General features: G+C 37.0%; 1 protein-coding gene across 22 annotated transcripts in view; it reads left to right on the forward strand.

The window, feature by feature from the left end:
- Positions 1-19,136, forward strand: part of Myo3a (myosin IIIA) — a 180,717-nt gene that overhangs the window by 52,011 nt on the left and 109,570 nt on the right. For 20 of the 22 annotated variants that reach the window (XR_010043797.1, XR_010043798.1, XR_010043799.1 and 17 more), the window contains 4 exons: positions 2,487-2,563; positions 8,167-8,312; positions 11,147-11,212; positions 14,178-14,333. Coding sequence is in view for 16 of the 22 variants with exons in the window: in XM_063238033.1 (XP_063094103.1) it covers positions 2,487-2,563; positions 8,167-8,312; positions 11,147-11,212; positions 14,178-14,333 (445 nt within the window). In the remaining 6 variants the exon portion in view is untranslated. The other 2 variants (XM_063238042.1, XM_063238041.1) reach the window with 2 other exon arrangements.

Raw genomic sequence — 19,136 nt, forward strand, 5'->3', positions numbered from 1 at the left:
AATGTGGACAGAAGGTCCTTCTCAGGTATCATGTTTATAAATCCTGATGCTAGAATATTACTACTTGCTAAACAATGCTAGTACTAGTAATTTGCTTCACATTCAGAAAGAGAAAAAATTGTTTAGTCTAAAATGTTACTTTCTTCCTGGGAGGAAATTTTGAAATTTACTTGGTTGTGTATTATCTTTCTCTTTACATCTCATTTAAATGACATTTGAATTCTTAAACTATCATAAAAGTAAAGCAAAAATATTTACTGAGAGTCAATTTAAAATTTCAAATAATTTTAAAATATAAATTAAAATTTTAATAAATAATTGAAACAATAAATTTTAGAAAATTAAGAACCAGTTTTAAACTAAATTTTCTTTTAATATCTATTTACTTTTCTCATTTATATAAAAAAATTACTGTCCTCTGGTACTGCCATTAAATCCAAGTCTAATCATTGTGCCTTTAGTTCATAGGGAAAACACTGAATTTTTAGGCTTACATCCCTCTCAAGAAAAAGAACTGATTGTAGTTAGACATGAGATAGAAATAAGTTCTAGTGTTCTATTACCTACCAAGGTGAATAGATAACAATAATGAACTGTATATTTCAAAAAGCTAGAGAAGAAATAATTTTGAATATTTTCATCATAATAAAATGTAAAATGTTTGAAGCGATAGATATATTTACTCTAAAGTTATATATTTATATATTATATGTAAATATACAGAGAGGGAAAAAGAGAAACATCACTTGTACTTTGTAAATAATGTACAATTTTTATCAGTTAAAATCAAATTTAAGTTTAAAAAAGGAAAAACTCTATTAATGATGTCAGTTTAAATAGAAATAAACAATCAGTAATCATGTGTGATTTGTCCACAATCAATAGATGGAAAATAATTTTATGCATATTTACAAGTTACTTAACTGTGTGCTTAATACCATATAAAACATTCTGAGATTCACCAGAATTTTTTAAGAGGGAGGAGAAAGGGAAAAGGAAGCACACCAGTGTCATACCAAAATATGTCACACGGTTTAAACAGATGCTTTAAATAGAGAGCTTCAAAGGAGATGGTGTAGGGAACAGATTAGAAGCCATGACGGGGAGACTAAGACTTGAAGTGGGACTTTAGGGTGGGCAGGATTTGCATATGACAAATAAATAGAAGACCTTCAGTATTGTGGCTCTACAAAGATCCTGACTTAGGCTTCTTTATATATTTTTTAAATTTATTTTAAAGAGGAGAAAACAACACAGAATTTCAAATTGAGATAATAGGAAATTAACAATGGTTAATATATTGCATATTGTTATCTTCAGAGTAGTTGCTCAGATTACAAGACATATGCATGCAAAATTGATCAAATAGTATAAGCACAGACAATTCTTTTTAATGAATTAAAAGAAATTAATAGTATAATTATCTTAGATATCTTGTGTGTGTGTGTGTGTGTATATATATATATATATATCACATATATGTGCACATTTATTTTTTTCTTTTCCTTCTTTTCTCTGCTTCTTTATCCCAATTATTCTTTCCTTTTGAGCAGTTTCTTCTCCTTTCACAATATCTATTCTATGTTTTGGATATTATTAACTCTGAGTTTCTTACACTAGGCAGACATGATTACATATGCAAGTCTGATTTGTTTCACTTATGATTATGGTCTCTGGTTGCATCCACTTACCTATAAAAACCTCAATTTTATCCTTCTTTATAGCTGTTGTGTAAAAATAACACATTTTTTTAAACAATTTCTTGATTGATGGGTACTTGGGTTGTTTCCAAGATCTAGCTATTACAAATTGTGGTGCTATAAACATGGGTGCACATATATTGCTGTGGTGTGATATTTTAAAACTGGGAAAATACTATGGGTAATAACTGGATTGAATGGGGTAATCAATCCTAGTTTTTTGAGGAACCTCCACACTGATTTCCACAATGGTTGCAACAATCTACACTCCCACGAATAGTGGAAAAGGGTTTAGGTTTCTTTAAAAAGTGAAATTCAAGTCCTGTGGCATCTTTTGAAGGAGCAGCTATCTTGGTTACTTTTTTTCTCATTACTGAAACAAAATACCTAACACCCAAAATAAAGGAAGGAAAGGTTTATTTAGCTTACAATTTGTGGAGATTTCATGGCCACAGAGGCAACACTTCAAGGCAGCAGAAGACAGCAAAACAGCAAGAGCAAAAAGAGGGAGACAAGTCTCTTCTCCTCCTGTATATTGTACATAGGCTACCATGCTCCTGCTGCCCCCCGCCCCGCGCTCCTCCCAGGGTGACTGTAGCAGTCACACCACCTCAGTGTCCTCCTCTTGTCTTGGGCAAGATGAGGTTGTTTACCAAGTGAAGGTCCTGGCTCCCTGCTGAGTCACTTAGTTAAGCTTCTAAACTTCTCAGGTTGATACAGTGTATTAACCATTGCAGCAGCATTTTGGCATCCCATGAGAAACTAACTTCTTCCCCTTCCTTGCAGGTGTATCTGCACAGCTCACCAGCACCCGGCTCCGCCGCAACACCTCTGTTGGAACGCCCTTCTGGATGGCTCCTGAGGTCAGACAGAGCCTTCAGGGAGACTCTTCTTTATTTCCAACTTTCCAAACTTTCTTTTCATGCATACTCTGTCCCATAACGTTTTGGAATACACCAAAAGAAAATGTCAGAAATGTTAAAGTGAGATTTTTAAATGTGTAAGGAGGAACATGAGAGGGGCTTAATAAATGAGCTGTGAATAGATGCATGGAAAAGCAGAAGATGATCCTCTGAGGAGCAGTTGCAAAAAAATTTTCTGGCTATAGGTCGTCTCTAAATTCTACTAACTGATTCTTTTGCGGTACAGAAGCTTTTTGATTTGATGGAATCCTATTTGTTGATTCTTGCTTTATTTCTTGTGCAATTGTGGTTCTCCTTAGGAAATCCTTTCCTGCACTATTGCTTCAAGTGTTTATCTATTTTATCTTCCAGTAGGTATAATGTTTCTCTTTTAATGTTCGGATCTTTGATCCAGTTTGTTTTAATTTAGTACATGGTGAAAGATATGGGGTCAGTATCCATCATCTACAAATAGTAGTCAGTTTTCCCACCTGTTGAATGGGCTTTCTTTCCACCAGTGTATGCTTTTGGCCCCTGTGTCAAAGATCAAACAGCTAAGTATGTCAGGATGTTTCTGTAACCTCAATTCTGTTCCATTGATTCATGTATCTGTTTTTATATATAAAGAACTCAAAAACATTAAATTAAAAGAGTCAAGAAATGGACAGGTAAAATAAACACATCACAGAAGTACAAATGGCCAACAATTTTGCAGATAACAATATACAATGTATTAGCTACTGTTATCATCCTAGTTTGCAATTTTTTTCACTAAAAAGCAACAAAAAATGGCCAACAAAAGTGTGAAAAAAATGTTCATATCTCTGGCCATTAGAGAAATGCAAGAAAGAATGGCAGTTATCAAGAAATCAAAAAATAACAAATGTTAATGAGGCTATTGTGAAAGAGAGACCCTTCTTCATTGTTGGTGAGAATGTAAACTAGTACAACCAGTATGGAAATCAGTATGGAAATTTTTCAAAGAACTAACCTAATAATTTCATATGACCCAGCAATCCCTCTTCTAGGTATCTTCTCCAAAGAGTTTAAAACATCATACTACAGCAATGCATGCATACCAGTGTTTATAGCGGCACAATTCATAATAGCTTAATCCTGTATACCCATCAACTGATGACTGGATAAAGAAAATGTAAATTCTATATATAGTCAAATACCATTTGCTATAAAAAGGATAAATTTGAAACATTTGTAGGAAAGTGGACGTACCTGGAAAATATAATGTTGAGTAAAATAAATAAGACATACAAGCTTAAAAACCACATGGTGTCTCTCATTTGAATAGGGCAAAATACCAAGCGATTGACAAAGAATGCATAGGAGATGCGGAGATGGATCTCTGGAAAATGAGAAGGAGACCGAGAGACTAAGGGTGAGGTGTGAGGGGAGGAGAAGGGAGAATAAGGAGACTAAAGGTGGCCTGTCCCGGAACCTCCGTGAAGATAAACATAAGTCACAACCATGAGCCGTGATCCTAGTATCAAGAATAAAAATGGGGAGGGGAATTAGATGAAGGAAGGGAAGGGAAAAGGAATTAAAAAAAGAAATAAGGTATATTACGTACATGTACTCACCAAGATGACTGTAAAATGTACTGTGAACTTGTACTAATAAAAACAAAAAGTGAAAAATTGAACTAATAAATGATGTATCAATGAATGAGTGAATCAGATGAAGTAAAGAGAAACCACTTGCCGTTTTAACTTTTCATTAATTTTACTTTTGAGTATTTAACTTGTGTCAGTAACATGATCTTTCCTTTCTGGTTTTAAATAACAGTGGCAATATGAAAAGCTGTGGCTTTGTTAGACCAGATCGAGGTCCATCCGCGTGGGTGGCGAGTTTCCATATTGAGCACCTGCCTTGGGCCCGGGTTCAGCTTTTGGACATTCTTTCCATCAGTTCCTTGGGAAAATTTCAAGAGCCACCTCTCCCCCCAGAGTCAGCAATACCTTTAGTCTTTTTAATTGTTTATCAATAAAGAACACTTATTTTTGCAAACTCTCACTGCAACTGTTGGGAAAAACTGCTATTTATCTACAGCTTTCTGGGGAGTAAAGGGAGGAGAAGTAATACAAATGCTATGTTAATACTGCAAAATCTAATTAAATTTGTTTGAAGATTAAATCCTGTTACACTCTACTTGAATACTAATTCAATTAATACTTATAAAATGAAAGTTGCAATGTAGGCTTAGTATAAAGTATAGGAAAGAAACTATTTTAAGAACATTTTACAAGTTTCAATAGATTGAAAAACTTAGTAAGGACTACATTTTAGAAAAATACAAGTATAGTCCTATAAACAAAAAAGTCAAGTGAGAGTTTCTGTTTGCTCAGCTATTTCACTAGTATTTTTCATAAAAACTTAACAAAAATGGCAAATCAATAAAAAGTTATGTACCAAAGATTGCATTATGTACATGTATATTAATCATATAAATACAGAGCATAAAATTGTACTGTTACATAATGTGCTCCTTTTATGTTGTTACACATTAACTTATATTCACAAAGCCATTATATTTGTTTTGCCATTCATTCATTTATATGCAGTTACCAGACAGTTATTTTTTGGTAAATCTTATTTATTATTAACAAGCCTATAGTAGCACCTTTCCTGCTTACCAAATAATAGATATGATAGTGAAGAAGAAGAAAAAGTTCTCTGCAGTTTTTCAAACTATCATATAAATATACACTTGAGATTTTAAGTATATATTCATTCCTCTGTAATGAATACTTTCTAATCTTGAACAACACTGTATTTTGAACAACTAGCTTTGTAGCTTAAAAATACCCCCAAATATGTTATTAATAGTATCCCTGTGTTATTAATGACACTTCCCCAGCCCTAATGACACATTTCTAAGGATTAGAAAGCAACAGGTAAACAAATACAAATATATTCACCATGATGACATAGAAGTATTTTAGTATTTCCCAGCCCTAAGAGGCAAGCTTGTTGAAATGAATTATCAGTTGAAAAGTGAAATCTTCATTTGGAATTTTAAGTTGCAGTCTACATGAATGACTGTATTTGTTGATATGTAAAGTTGTCTTTTTCAAACAGTGATGCATGTGTACCAGAATAAAGGGCTCAAGGGAAATAGTGACCATACAATTTAATGGACAAAGATCAAGAAACTTTGGAGTGCCCAGGGGTGGAATTGATAAAGATTCTAGCACAATGAGCACAAACCAAGACTGTCCCAGACAAATTGGGACATAGTTCATTTGAATCTGTGTGGAGATGTCCCTAGACTTTTGTGTGGAGCCGTCAAATACTGTGTTATCCTGAAGCCACAATCTTCATGAAAAAAATCGTATTTTTATACTAAAGTAAAGAAGATACTATAGAGCAAATATACAAATGTAAACAACCTACATTTATGGGAATATATTTTCAAGTTTTAATAGCTTTTTGGACAGAGAAATCATTTCATAGGATGTACTCATTTAACGTGCACAATTTTAATTTTCATGATTTTGGTGTATAGTCACAGAATGGCACATTCGTCACTGCAATCTAGGTTTGGAACATCTGGTTTCCCCCTTGATGTTAATGGGTGTTCCCCTTCTCTTCCCATCTCACACAGTCCTAATTAACTGTTAACTACTTTTGTCTGTGTGGATTTGCTTGTGCTGAACATTCCATGTAAATTGAGTCATTACAACATTTAGTCCTAGTGTCTGGCTTCTTTCACTTAATATTTTAATAATGCCTAGATGTGGCTTTGTTGAGTACATCTTTTTATGTCTAAATTATATTTTCCTTTATGTATATACCACATTATGTATATCCTTGAGTTAAAGGACATTTAAATACAGCTAGGACTACTTACCATGTGTATTTTTGAAGTAAAACTAGGCACTCTTATGCTCCTCCTTGTGCTTCAGTGTATGCTCTTTGATTTCTGCAGTTCACTCTCCTGCAGTATTAAAAGTGCTAACAATTTCTGTCTGTGGTAGGAAAGGTTGGGAAGCACTGGGCTCGAGCATGGGAGCATACAGACCAAGTAAGGAAACAGTAGTCTCTCTTCCCTGTCCCCTACAATTTCTTTTTCTTTTTATTAATTGTTCCAGCACTTATTCAGTGGTGATTGCTTCTTAGCCTCCTAAATCACTGCCTTTGTCTTTCCGGCACTTTAGTGTATTCGCCCCCAATCTTGCCACCCAGTGCAGGAGCAGAACATTAGCAAAGCAGGCATTTGCCGCCATCAACTCACCTCTAGAGTGCATGGTACTTATTGCCTGCCTTTTTATTTTTAAATACACTGATATGTCTGTATTTAGTTATTTTCCATCTTTGCTTTTAGGTAGGAGTACAAACTTATTTACAAAGGACTCATCATTCCTAAATGATATATATCAATGTTACCAATTAAACTCCAGTATTCTAACAGACAAGAGTTTTAACATGTGTTAAGCCTATTAGTAAGTAGAAATGTCCCAGAAATAGAAAAATGAGAAGTGCCCCAGATGAGGTTAGGTTTCTTTTATTTTACATATTATTTTATAGTTCTAAAGTTAAATAATACAATTTTTAATTTACCATCATCCCACAGTCACTTTTATTTTCTAGTGGCTTGCCCTGGATAAAATGTAAACTTTAAAAGTAAAAAGTGGGCCAGGTATGGTGGTGCACTCTGTAATCCCAGCACTCAGGAGCCCTGAGGCAGGCAGACTGATGCAAGTTCCAGACTAGCCTGGGCTCCAAAGTGAGCCCAAGGTCAGCCTGAACTGCGTAGTGAGACCCTGTCTCAAAAAGACAAAAAAAAAAAAAAAGCAAAACGTGATTTTGAAATGTAAAGCTGATTTACAGGCCATTGGTGTTTGTATCCTCAATTTACAAATAAATTATGGAGGAATTAATGCAATCACTTTATGTATAATCTGATTTTGCAAAAAAAAATCAGTTTTTGGAGGTTTCAGTCCATGCTCAGCTGGCTCCAAGGCAGGCGGGCATGGTTGGGCCGCCGTTCATGGCAGCTGCAAACAGCAAGCCTGAACTGGCAAAGAGCAAGACACACCTTATTCCTGCCATTACATCACATCCTGGTTCCACCCCTTTGTGGGTGGAGCACTGACACCATCAATCCAAGCACTAGACCATGGACGAATAACAAATGCACAATTCAAATGCATGAGGCCTGGAGAACACAGACATAAACCATGACAAATGTATTAATCTTTATCTCTGCTCCAGTGAATGTTTCCAGTCCTCCATCAAATGTTCATTGAGTGACTCCCACTGGCTGTGCACCCATCCCACCCCTTTCCATGTGGGACACTGTTTCTTTCTTCTTTTTTTTCTACTTTCAAAAATATACCTTCTTCCTTTATATTTGCAAACCTGATAAGGTACTCTGTGTTCTTAGAATAAAATAATAATGTGATTGCTTATTCTTGGCCTAAATTACTGCCTTTATTTTTACTTACAGCTACCAAACTTTACCATGTAAATACTTCTTTGTTCTAAACATTTTGCTACATACTTGTTAAAATCACCAACTTTTCCTTTTTGTTTATGTTTTCTCATAGGTGATTGCATGTGAACAACAATTAGATACCACTTACGATGCCAGATGTGACACTTGGTCCCTGGGTATCACTGCCATTGAGCTGGGTGATGGAGACCCTCCCCTAGCTGACCTGCACCCCATGAGAGCACTCTTCAAAATACCAAGGTCAGATGACTACAGTCAATCTCAGTGGCTGCAGCCCACTTTTCCTTCTCCTCTCACTGAGTTCTCATGGTGGTCATCGTGGAAATATTCACATGTGATCTGGCCAGTTGAGAAAAGTGACCGAGAATATTCGGCTTCTTCCAAAACTGTATTTATTCAGTAGTTGCATGTCCCTGGTCTAAGTAAAAAGGCGTTGTCTAGGTAATCAGTGTTTTTCTTGCCTTTGCTAGAATTTGATCTCAGAAAGGAGCAGTTCCTCCCACTCCTTATCCCTTCCCAAGTCGGTGAGGCACCTGGTGCCTGTCAGTGCCCCATGTTTTGCTTGTCCACCATTCCACACCATTTTTTAATTCCTGTTGACTTCTCTTTGCTCAGAAATTTAAAATAATCATATTACCAAGAAATGATAAATAAAATTTATTGAGTAAATAATGATTTAAGTATGTTAGTATTTTGAATGCATCCATATAAAGTAATAGAGAAGAATGCCCTCTGGAGTGAGGAAGAACATTACTTCTAGATAGGACCTCCCCTAGGAATAGAGCACTCCCCTTCAGTGTGTGCATTAAGAAAAAGTTACTGTTGATTTGCTTTAAATACTGCATTGTATATGTGTTATTAGTTGTAAATATTTCAGAAAGTGTGGAAAGATCGCCTGTCCTTAATCATCAGTGTGTTGTTTCTGAGAACGTATAAGGACTTTGTCTTAATCCTAATGGAATGCACACATGGAGCCCATAACCGCAGGGATCCAGATCAGGGTAGGCGATAGTGTTACAGTTTGCTTGTACCCTCTCCATTAAGCAGATTTTGTGGTCTCAACATCATGATAAAATAAATACAAAGCTTTGCTAGAAGTGGCGGGGGAGGTCTAGTCCTAAATAATGTCTGTATGTTATATCCATTCCTAAATGGATCCACTTAAAATATTTGGCAGGTAACTTGATTATAATACCAAACATTTGTATTTTTTAATTTTGCTGGCCATTTTTTTCTTTTTATATTAGTGCATAGTAGTTCTATAGAATAGTGGGTCTCATTCGGCAGACTCATATGACATTCTTTGGTTGGTTCCATCCTCCCATCATTCCCGTTTCCCTTCCTTCTTCTCTCTCCTTATTGTGTTCCTCTTCTCTAAGAGTCTCCCTTTTACATTCATGTTACCTCACTGTGTCTTCTCTTTAGATACAACATCAGTGGGGAAAAAAATAAAATATTTCATTTTTCTGAACCTTTTTCACCTAACATGATTACATTTGGTATTTTTATTCTTAATTTCCTATCAGTGTATATGTTCTGAATTATAATACTTTAGGTATAAATTATGTTTTACTTAACAACTTCAGTGTCATCTCAGTTATTACTATTTGTAAAATATACTAGTACTTATTTGTTAAGTGGGAAAATGAGGCTACAGAAATGAGGGGGGATGTTCTGTATACCAGTTCTGGATAATTCATTTAATTTTAGAAAGTCAGGGAAAGCTCAGTTTTTCCTACTGCCTATTGTAATTCAGTTACTAAGATGAATCCAGCACTTTCTGAGGCATCTTAATTGTGGTTTGAACCACAGTATTTAACCTACTGCTTTTACTCTTGGTTTCAATGTCACATGGAGGCTGGAGGATGGCAAACGCTGATACAAGCAATGTGCATAGTGATTTGGAATTGGAAGCAAATAAATTATGTCATTATTTCTATCACTAGTGTATCTCTAATGGAAATTTTCAGAATATTAATGGTAGAACTATGTAGATAAGAGTCTGAAATACCCACTTCTAAGTGTTATGAAATCATCAAAACTTTTGTTATTCTCAAAGTAAGTCAGTAAATCTCATAAAAGGAAACTTCCAGGGAACCAAAGATAGAGATTGTTTGGTAAAAAGCACTACTTTTTATGTGCAGATGAGCAATCATCAAGTAGTCCTAAGGATTAGGAAATGAGCTTTGTCATGATCTGGGTAGATGAGTAACTGTACTTTCTTTTAATGAGCCTGTACAAACTGTACATTAATTTCATCAGCTATTTAAAGAGTAATGCAGAATTGAAGACAAAGTATTTCCATTCCACTAACGAAAACAAAGAACTGTTAGAATGAACATAAAGCAGCCCTTTAGTGAATTCAACTATCATGGTTGATCAATGTTGCTTGATTACAGTGTTAGGTCAGCCTCATTTTCAAGTGATTTTCCTTTGTATTCATGAACGGGCCAAAAAGGAAAAGATTTGTTCCGCTTAAAAATGAAAAGAATTAATAATAAAATCTTTTAAGTGGCATTCAGAGCTTTACAGCTAATAACATTTTTCAGTTCCTTGCTTTGTAACACTCTGTAATACTTGTTTCCTCCCATGTACCCAGTTAACAAAAGAACAATCACAGAGATAGTCTGCTATGCTCCTCCATGGCAGTTCCCTGCCTGCTCCAAACAGCTCAACTTTAAACTCACCTCTTGGCACCCTGGTATTCCTCAGAAACTTATGCAAGACTTATAGAAGGAAAGAATCTTTATCCCAATATTCATTGTTTCTAGTCTGTTAAGAATAGATGATTTCCCTGAGTTCTCTCAGGTAAAAGCAAGAAGATTCTTTAGAAGGAAAAATGAACTGTTGGAAAAAAATTGGGGCATATACTAAATGCTTTCAAAAAAATGAGGAACCTGTCATTTTATGTGTAGAATGAGTAATTACTAATTCTCTTCGAATTGGAAATCAGTGGCAGCATTTGACTATCATGGCAGCACCTGCAGATGCACTTACATGTTAGCCTGTCTGTGCTTCTCAGGTGATGCTTACTGTCCAGTGGACACCTTACAACTTGATTCTTCTTTTTCTAGGAACCCACCCCCACAGCTAAGGCAGCCTGAGCTTTGGTCAGCAGAATTCAATGATTTCATTAGCAAGTGAGTAACAATAGAATATATAAGAAAAACCAAGTTGATATCATCTGTCTCTGACGTTGAACTGTGCTTTTTTCAGTAATGCCACTGGGCTTCTAAATCTCGTGTTCCTTCTTGTTAAATAGCTATAGAGGTTTCCGTTATTTTCAGCTATGTCCTGTAAGTGTTAGTCAGTTGATCACTGCATAAAAACTGACCGGAGGGTCAAATCTTTTCATGGATTGATAGCTGTACTTCTGTGGACACTTGGTACTCTGTGGACATGTTCTCTTATCCACCTTTGTGGCAGCTCTGCCCCCAGCGTCTCCCACCTGTTCACCCACTGTCTGGTTAGTCAGTCCTTTAGCCTTCATTTGTCTGCATTGCTAATTCTCATTACATTCAGAATTTTCCCTGCAATCAGTGAATCAGAAAATCATGTTTATGAGAAGCATATACTGGCAAGGGTTATAGCTGAGTGGCACAGTACCTGCCCAGCAAGTGTAAGGCCCTGGAGTTTGATTCTCAGTACCAAAAAAAAAAAAAAAAAAAAAATGCATATGCATTTAAAATTCAAGTTCAAGGAACACTGTTAATTTGACAAATGTTTATCACAGCTTCAGTACTTCCTGACAGTTGACTAGAAACTAGGAGTCAGCTGTTTGGAAAGAATCAGTTCCGTGAACCTGTTTTATAATTTTGTCGTGCCTTCACTTTAAATGTGTAAGGTCAGGGATAACCTCTGGTTGTAAACAGGAAAGAGAGGTCATTGAGATTTAGTGTTCCAGACTCCATTCAGAAAATGAAGAAAGGGCAAAGAAAGTAGAGAACACGGCCACCATTGGCTTTCCTAGAAGGACACCTGCGTGTTCTCCTACAGGCAAGACACTTAAGAGTTTGGCAGAATGCAAGATGTACTGATAATCATTTTCAAAGTTTTCACTGACCTAAGCGTATTCTATGAACTACATTATGTTTAATAAATGCCAATCCCATTTCTCAAGTCCCTTAGGAGATTCACGGGTAACTTTAAAGGGATCCCTGTGATTCCCAGTGCCTGGCTCCTCTCTGCAGATCCCTCCATACAGATTCCCTGTGGATATGGGCTTCTTTCCCATAGTCCTCATAGTTCCCACCAAGAAACATTTCTTAGTTTCCTTTCCAGTTATAGTCTGTCCCAGGTGCCATTAGATTTTGTTCTTCTTTCACTAGTAACATTGCCAATTTGATTGAACTTCACTGTTTTGATGTCTTTCTAACTAAATAGTAAGCAACTGAAAGCCCTGAGTATACCCTTGGTCACTGTCACTCTAGTGTCAAGCCAAGTGCCTGGTGCACATTGGCTATTTGGTAAAGTTTGACTTGAATAAAATAGTTCCACATGTGACTCTTCAGAATACATGGATATGAGTGTTACTGACGATTTCTGTTGAACTAAATGTAAACGACAAGCATGTCACCTTATTCTCAGATATCAACACCTTTGTTTCTTAGCATACTTTAGCAACCTTAGAAAAAACCTTTCTGGGTTAGCCCAATAAAATAAATTGACAAACTATCATGCCAGAAGGGTCAGCAGAGCTGATTTTCAGTGGTTTTGCTGACGCCAAGGACTGGGCAGCAGTGGTTCCTTCTCCTGTGTCCCCTTTCCTCCCTTCCTTCTCTTTCTGTTTTCTCTCCTGCCTTTTCTCCTCCTTATGCTCCTCTTCTTACCTCTCCTTATCTCTGCCCTCTCTTCCTCCTCTTCCTCCTTTCACGTCCCTCCTTTCCTTCTCTCTCTTTCTCTCCCCCTCTTCTTTCCTCCCATCCTCCTTACTCTTCTCTTCCTTCCTTCTCACCTGGCTCCTCCTCCTCTTCGCCTCCTCCCTTTCCTGCAGCTCTTCTTTTTCCTCACCTCCTTGTCTTTCTCCTCTCCCCCCTTCCTACTCTTCCTCCTGTTCCTTTCTCTCTTCCTCTTACTCCCCTCTTCCTCCTATTTCTCCTTTCTTTCTTGCTTTTTCTTTTTTAATATCTTCAAATGACAATCTGATTTTTCATAATTATAGAGCCTCTGTATCTCAGTCAGAAAAGTCTTAGAAAATTATAGCACTCAAACCTCCACACAGAGCTTCAGTTCCTCTTGCTTGGTCCTGAGTGATGGCTCCATCAGGACTTAGCTATCCCTAGTGAAGATCATCATGCTTCTCAAGGCAGCACATTCCACCTTGGTAAACTGCACTTGCAAGGTTCTTCTTGTCACTCACCTGAAATCTGTGGCTGTCTTGATTCTTCCAGTCAATACTAGTTTTTTTCCCCTTGTGTCCACTGAGAACTGGTCAAACTCCTCTTCCAAAATATCTGAAGACAGCGGTCACAGATGATTAAACACCATAAACTTGAGATGCCCCTCCTGTGTTGTCCTCCAAGTTGGTCACACTGGCCTTAATTTCTCTTATGGATATGGTCGGGTTGAATCCATCCACAGCTGTGATTTCATTAATCTATAGATCTTATGACCTTAAAAACATCTGTTGACATAGAATTTAAACATCCTCAGAAGTTTGGCCTTTTCAGATGGGTTAACATATCACCAGAAAAAAAATAGATCCATTAAGAAGTCTTCAAAGCCATCCTGAAGGAAATGAAACAGTTTGTTCATTTCAGATGCACCTTAAAATGGTGATGGCTTTGTGGTCCTCTGTCTTTAGCTTGCAAAAGGGCTTGTCCAGAGGGCTTTAAGTGGGGACACTTTGATCATCACCAGAGGATTCTTGCTCAAAGCAGAGGGAACAGCATCAAGCTGCAGTTGTCACGGCAGCAGCAGCGTTCAGAGATGTGTGCATTTCACAGACATTCTTCACCTTGCACTTTAATATTTTTCACACTGTGCTCATGCTGAGCATTTATAAGTGACACTTGCTTAGAGAAAAGTAGCTTTTTTAGGAATCTGAATGACAGTTTCAATACTCTAAATTACCTACTAATCATGTGCTCTTTCTTGCCAGTGCAGATGTTTGACTAAAGATTATGAAAAGCGTCCAACAGTGTCAGATCTTTTACTGCATAAATTTATTACTCAAATCAAGGGAAAAGAAGTAATGTTACAAAAACAGCTAATGGAATTCATTGAAATTCATCACTGCATGGGAGACACAGAAAAAGCCAGGTAAATAATACCTTGAGGCCCAAAATCTAAACCTCATCTAAAGACTGAACACTTTTACGATGCAGTAGTTGCTAGGATGGAAAAAGTAACTCATTTAAGGTCTCTGGTTGTTACTTGGAGGTAATGGAGTGTTTTCATGGAAAGTGAGTTTTACATGTTGAGTCGTATCCTGGTAGTGGAGCAATGACTCGCAGCATTTTTTGAAATGACTGAATCAGAGCAAAAATATTAACATAGGTGAACTGTCTTGGTTACTTTTATCTCGTCGCTGAGACAAAACACCTGACACCTAAAATGAAGGAAGGGAAAGTTTATTTAGCTCACATTTTCTGGAAGTTTTAGTCCATAATCAGCTGGCTCCAAGGCAGGATGGCATGGCTGTGAGGCAACACTTCCAGACAACAGCCAGAGCAAAAGAGGGAAACAAGCCTCTTTTCCTCCCTTATGTTGTACACAGGCCGCCACCACCCGCACCAGGGTGGATATAAGAATTACAAAATCTCTGTAACCTCCTCTTGCACAAGATGAGGATATTTACAGAGGAAGGATCCCAACTCCCTGCTGAGTGTCTCAGTCAACGGTCTAAACTTCTCAAGTTGACACAATGTACCAACCATAGCATAAACTTCATTAGATTATTAGTATTCATATATGTTTTCTTTTTCAGTAAGTAAAGTAAAATGTTTTAGGCTTGAGATTTTAAAAAATATCAGTCTTAAAAGAATGTTTGACTATATTATTTGTTAGTATCATTTTCTCTCATTACATTATAATGTCAAAGCATTTAAATGTCTTCATAGTTTCCACTTGAATTTTTTTAACTGGGAATCTAGTTCAGGTCCTTGTACTTGCCAGGCAGGTGCTGTGCCACTCAACTACATCCCTAACCCTTCTATTTGGATTTTTAATAGCACATTTATTTTAGGGATTTTAGAACAAAAGTATGCAAAGTAGAAATTAATCAAGTATAATATTTTAATCTATAATCTTTTAGTATCTCTTACAGTTGGATATACATTTTAAAGTAAACCTGGAGTATACATTTTATGAATTCTGAGGGCTGTATTTTCTCTTTCATTAGTGAATATTCATATTATTACCTTTCTACCACAAAAAAATTTAATGGCTACACAGCACTCCCTCCACTTAATATTCAGAGATTGATTTAAAGTTTTTTTCTGTTTCTAGATATTTAAGTTGTTACTAATTGTTTTTACCTTAACAAATAATACTGCAAGGAGTTGTTCAGGAGTCTTTTACTGTTTCCTTAAGATAATTTTCCAATGAAAGTACTGATTTGTAATTTAAATGTATTTCTGAGAATCTCACTGGCTTCATTTTGGAAGCATATCGGTATTTAGGGAGTTGAAAGAAGTAAAGAGAAAAATAGAACATGACTTATTTGAATTCCTGTTGTGAGTTCACATCTTTAATTCCTACAGTTTAATCCTGTCTAGTTGCCAGCTACTATGTAAAGACTTCTTTTACATTATCTCATGTGATTTTAAAACAATTCTGAAGAAAATTTTTTAGGACATCTCATTTTCACAATTAAGAAGAACTGAATTTTGTACAAGTTAGTCAATTTACATAAGGCTGTGCAGGTAATGAATGACTTCACAGAAACTCAAATCTTGGTCTCAAAAGGTTTTATCCATGAGTAGATGGCTAATGATTGTGGATGATCTTGAGCAATAGTCCTTACATACATGAATTTATAGTCTTGATACAGAGGCAGAATTAGTATACCTTTTGCAAGACAAATTATGGTTGTGCGTGAAATTAATCTACTGATAAAAAAGCACATAGTGACAGCAAGAAGGTGGTTGTCCGATCTTATAAGCTCATCTCTGTGTCTTTATATGAATGTAGCTCCATAGGTCTCCACAAGCACCGTTCCCCAAACAAGCAAAATTAACATAATAAATACACAAAATAATCTTATTGTGTGCAATGTCCTGTGCCAGAAACTAAGAAGCATCTACTTACTTGCTAACAAATTGACCTACCCCAAGGTTTTATGACTGCTAATAGAAAACACAAAACTCTTGAGTCAGAGACCAAGGATCCTCTTACAGCTAAGCTGAACTGTAAGTTTCCTGTCCACACTGGGTATCACTGTCCCTTAATCCCAGGAGTACTGTGCAACTGTCCCAGTGGACACTATGTACACAATGAACTCGACCTCACAGCTGGAGAACCCTGAGGTTTACTTCAGTTTTCTAGAAGAGTTGCTCACACACCCGCCCATATCTTGCCCTGGCAGAGACATTATGTTTGTTATCATGGAAAGTAACTAAGTAGCATTTCCTAGAGCGGAAGTACCATTTTTAACTTCTGTGTTAGTCACTTTCACTTTATTGCTGACACTCAGTGCTGGACACCAATAACTTAAAGGTAGAGCATTTTATCATGGCCCTAGTTTCAGAGATGGTGGATCCTTACATGGCTGGCAGCAATAGCTCCATGGTGCACGTGGTGGGAGCTACTCACACCGTGGTGGCCAGGAACCAGAGAGTGAGGAGGCAGCTGGGGAAAGAGTTCTGCCTATGTTCCAGATTACGAGCCTAGTGACCACCTCTTCCAGCCAGGCCCCCACCTCTAAACGTGAGAATTTGGGATACATTTTAGATCTGAATGATAACAACTTTCAAGTTACACAAAAATCATTGAAAATAGAGTCTGGAACAGAAGCTCAGACAATACATACATAAACATAAGGAACCAAGGGAGAACTGTCTCCCAAGATTAAAGCATATTATATTGCATTAAGCTCATTACTTCTGACTCTGAATCACACAGTGTATTCTGTATACTGTTAGAAATATAGGACATGCTTTCAGTATGATAATTTATGCATTAATCAATTATGGAAATATCTCATTATTTAAATATTTTTTGAAAAGAATAAAACTAAAGGAGAAAGAAAACAAAATGGGGTCATTTAAACAAAAGGATGGACATAATACATGATTTAAAAACCACAATACAAAGTGATCTACAATGGTTACTATGATGTCCCTTGTTATCTTCAATAGCATTGCCCATATCATCAGGTACAGTAAAACTGAACATAGTATATAACAAAATCAATTAAAGCAAAGCATTGGAGACATTATAGGACTTCAAAAGCAGATAATAGTCCAACCAGAATGGGTATCACAGTGAATTTTATTGTCTTCATAGTAATTGCCTATACTCTCAGACTTAATACTATCAAACATAACAGATTCAAATAAAATCAGTCAAAACAGGACAGCAATCTAACAAACCAGATTCAAATAAAATCAGTCATAATGAGTCAGTATAAGTAATACAGGGCTTCAGATTAAGTTAATAGGAAATAAAAAGTAGTTACTGTAATATGTCCTGCTATTTTTGGAATACCTGTCTGTTCCCTCAAATCTAGTACAAGTAGACAGACTAGAAAAGAATATAATCAAACTAAACAGATCTATGAGAACAATGTGGGTTTCAAGTCATGATACAAGATTAACAATGTCCTTTGCCTTCCTTTTTTAGACAATTCCTCTCATTTCACTTTCCCAGGATACATTGTACATTTTGTATTACACTAACTCCTTTAGTTTTAGATTAGGGAGGCAGCTCGCTATTTACCTAAGTGGTTCTAAGCCTTTTTAACCCCTGAGCTTGATCTCAAGTTGTATTCATTTACTTACAATAGCCTCAAAGTTTTCATTCCTTATAGCTGAGTAGTTCTCCATTGTACAAAAGTGTTATGTCTTTCCAACTTATCCACAGCTACTGGGCAAGCTACCACCATTTTTTTTCTGGTTCCCTGTCACATAGAGCAATATTTTCTCATCTTTGACTTTCAGTCCATAAACCCTCTTTCGGGTTAATTATATTTCTTATATACAGCATCTTGATGGACTCTATCTCCTGATCCACTCTGTCTGTGTTTCTTTTTATTAGTATATCAAGGCCATCTATATTAGTGATTATAGCTAAATTTCTCTGCCTCATCTCTTCGTGCTATTTTTCTACCTTTGGTTGTCTTTTCCCCTTCATTCCACTGTCTGCCCCATTCAGTGAGGCCTCTCTGCCGCTGTTCCTGAAACCATGTTTTTTCTCTCTCTCTCTAGAATGTCTTTCAGTATTTTTGTAGGATTAGATGGGTGGTCATGAATTCCCCCAATTCCTCTTTGTTATGAAAGTATCTTGTTTCTCCATTAATTCTGAGAGTCAGTTTTGCAAGTTACATCAATCTTGTGTTGGAGGTTATTTTCTTTCAGGGCTTGGAATACTTTGCTCCAAGCTCTTCTTGATTTAATGGTTTCTGTTAAGAATCTGTCATGATTGACCTTGGGCCTGCCTTCACCGGCCATTCTGGAGACTAGGCAGCCAGTGGTGAGTGTCCCCACACCATCCCAAGCCACAGGAGATTGGGATCATCGTCCACTCCTGTCAAGGAACTTCCTGGCTTCCTGCTGCGCTCGGCTGGCTCCACAGCTTAGGACTGCCTGCACCAACTTCCCAACTTCCTGCTGTGCTTGGCCAACTCCAGGGATCTTGGGCCTGCCTGCTCCCTCAATTCTGGAAACTGGGCAGCCAGAGGTGAGGGTCCCCACACCATCCTGAGCACTGGGAGTTTAAGATCATTGCTCCCACCAGCCAAGGAACTTCACAAATTCCTGCCACACTTGACCCGCTCAGCAGGTCTTGGGCCTGCCTTCCCCACCTCTAGTGATCCTCTCTCAATCCGGGGAACTGGGTGGCCAGAGTCCCAGGAGCTGAGAGCATAGAAGAGGATTTCCAACAGGCACAGGGGAAGCCTTGGAA

This window comes from Cavia porcellus, unplaced genomic scaffold (genome assembly GCF_034190915.1).
Source record: "Cavia porcellus strain 051 isolate PalLab524CR breed Dunkin Hartley unplaced genomic scaffold, mCavPor4.1 scaffold_27, whole genome shotgun sequence".
Taxonomy (NCBI): Eukaryota; Metazoa; Chordata; class Mammalia; order Rodentia; family Caviidae; genus Cavia; species Cavia porcellus.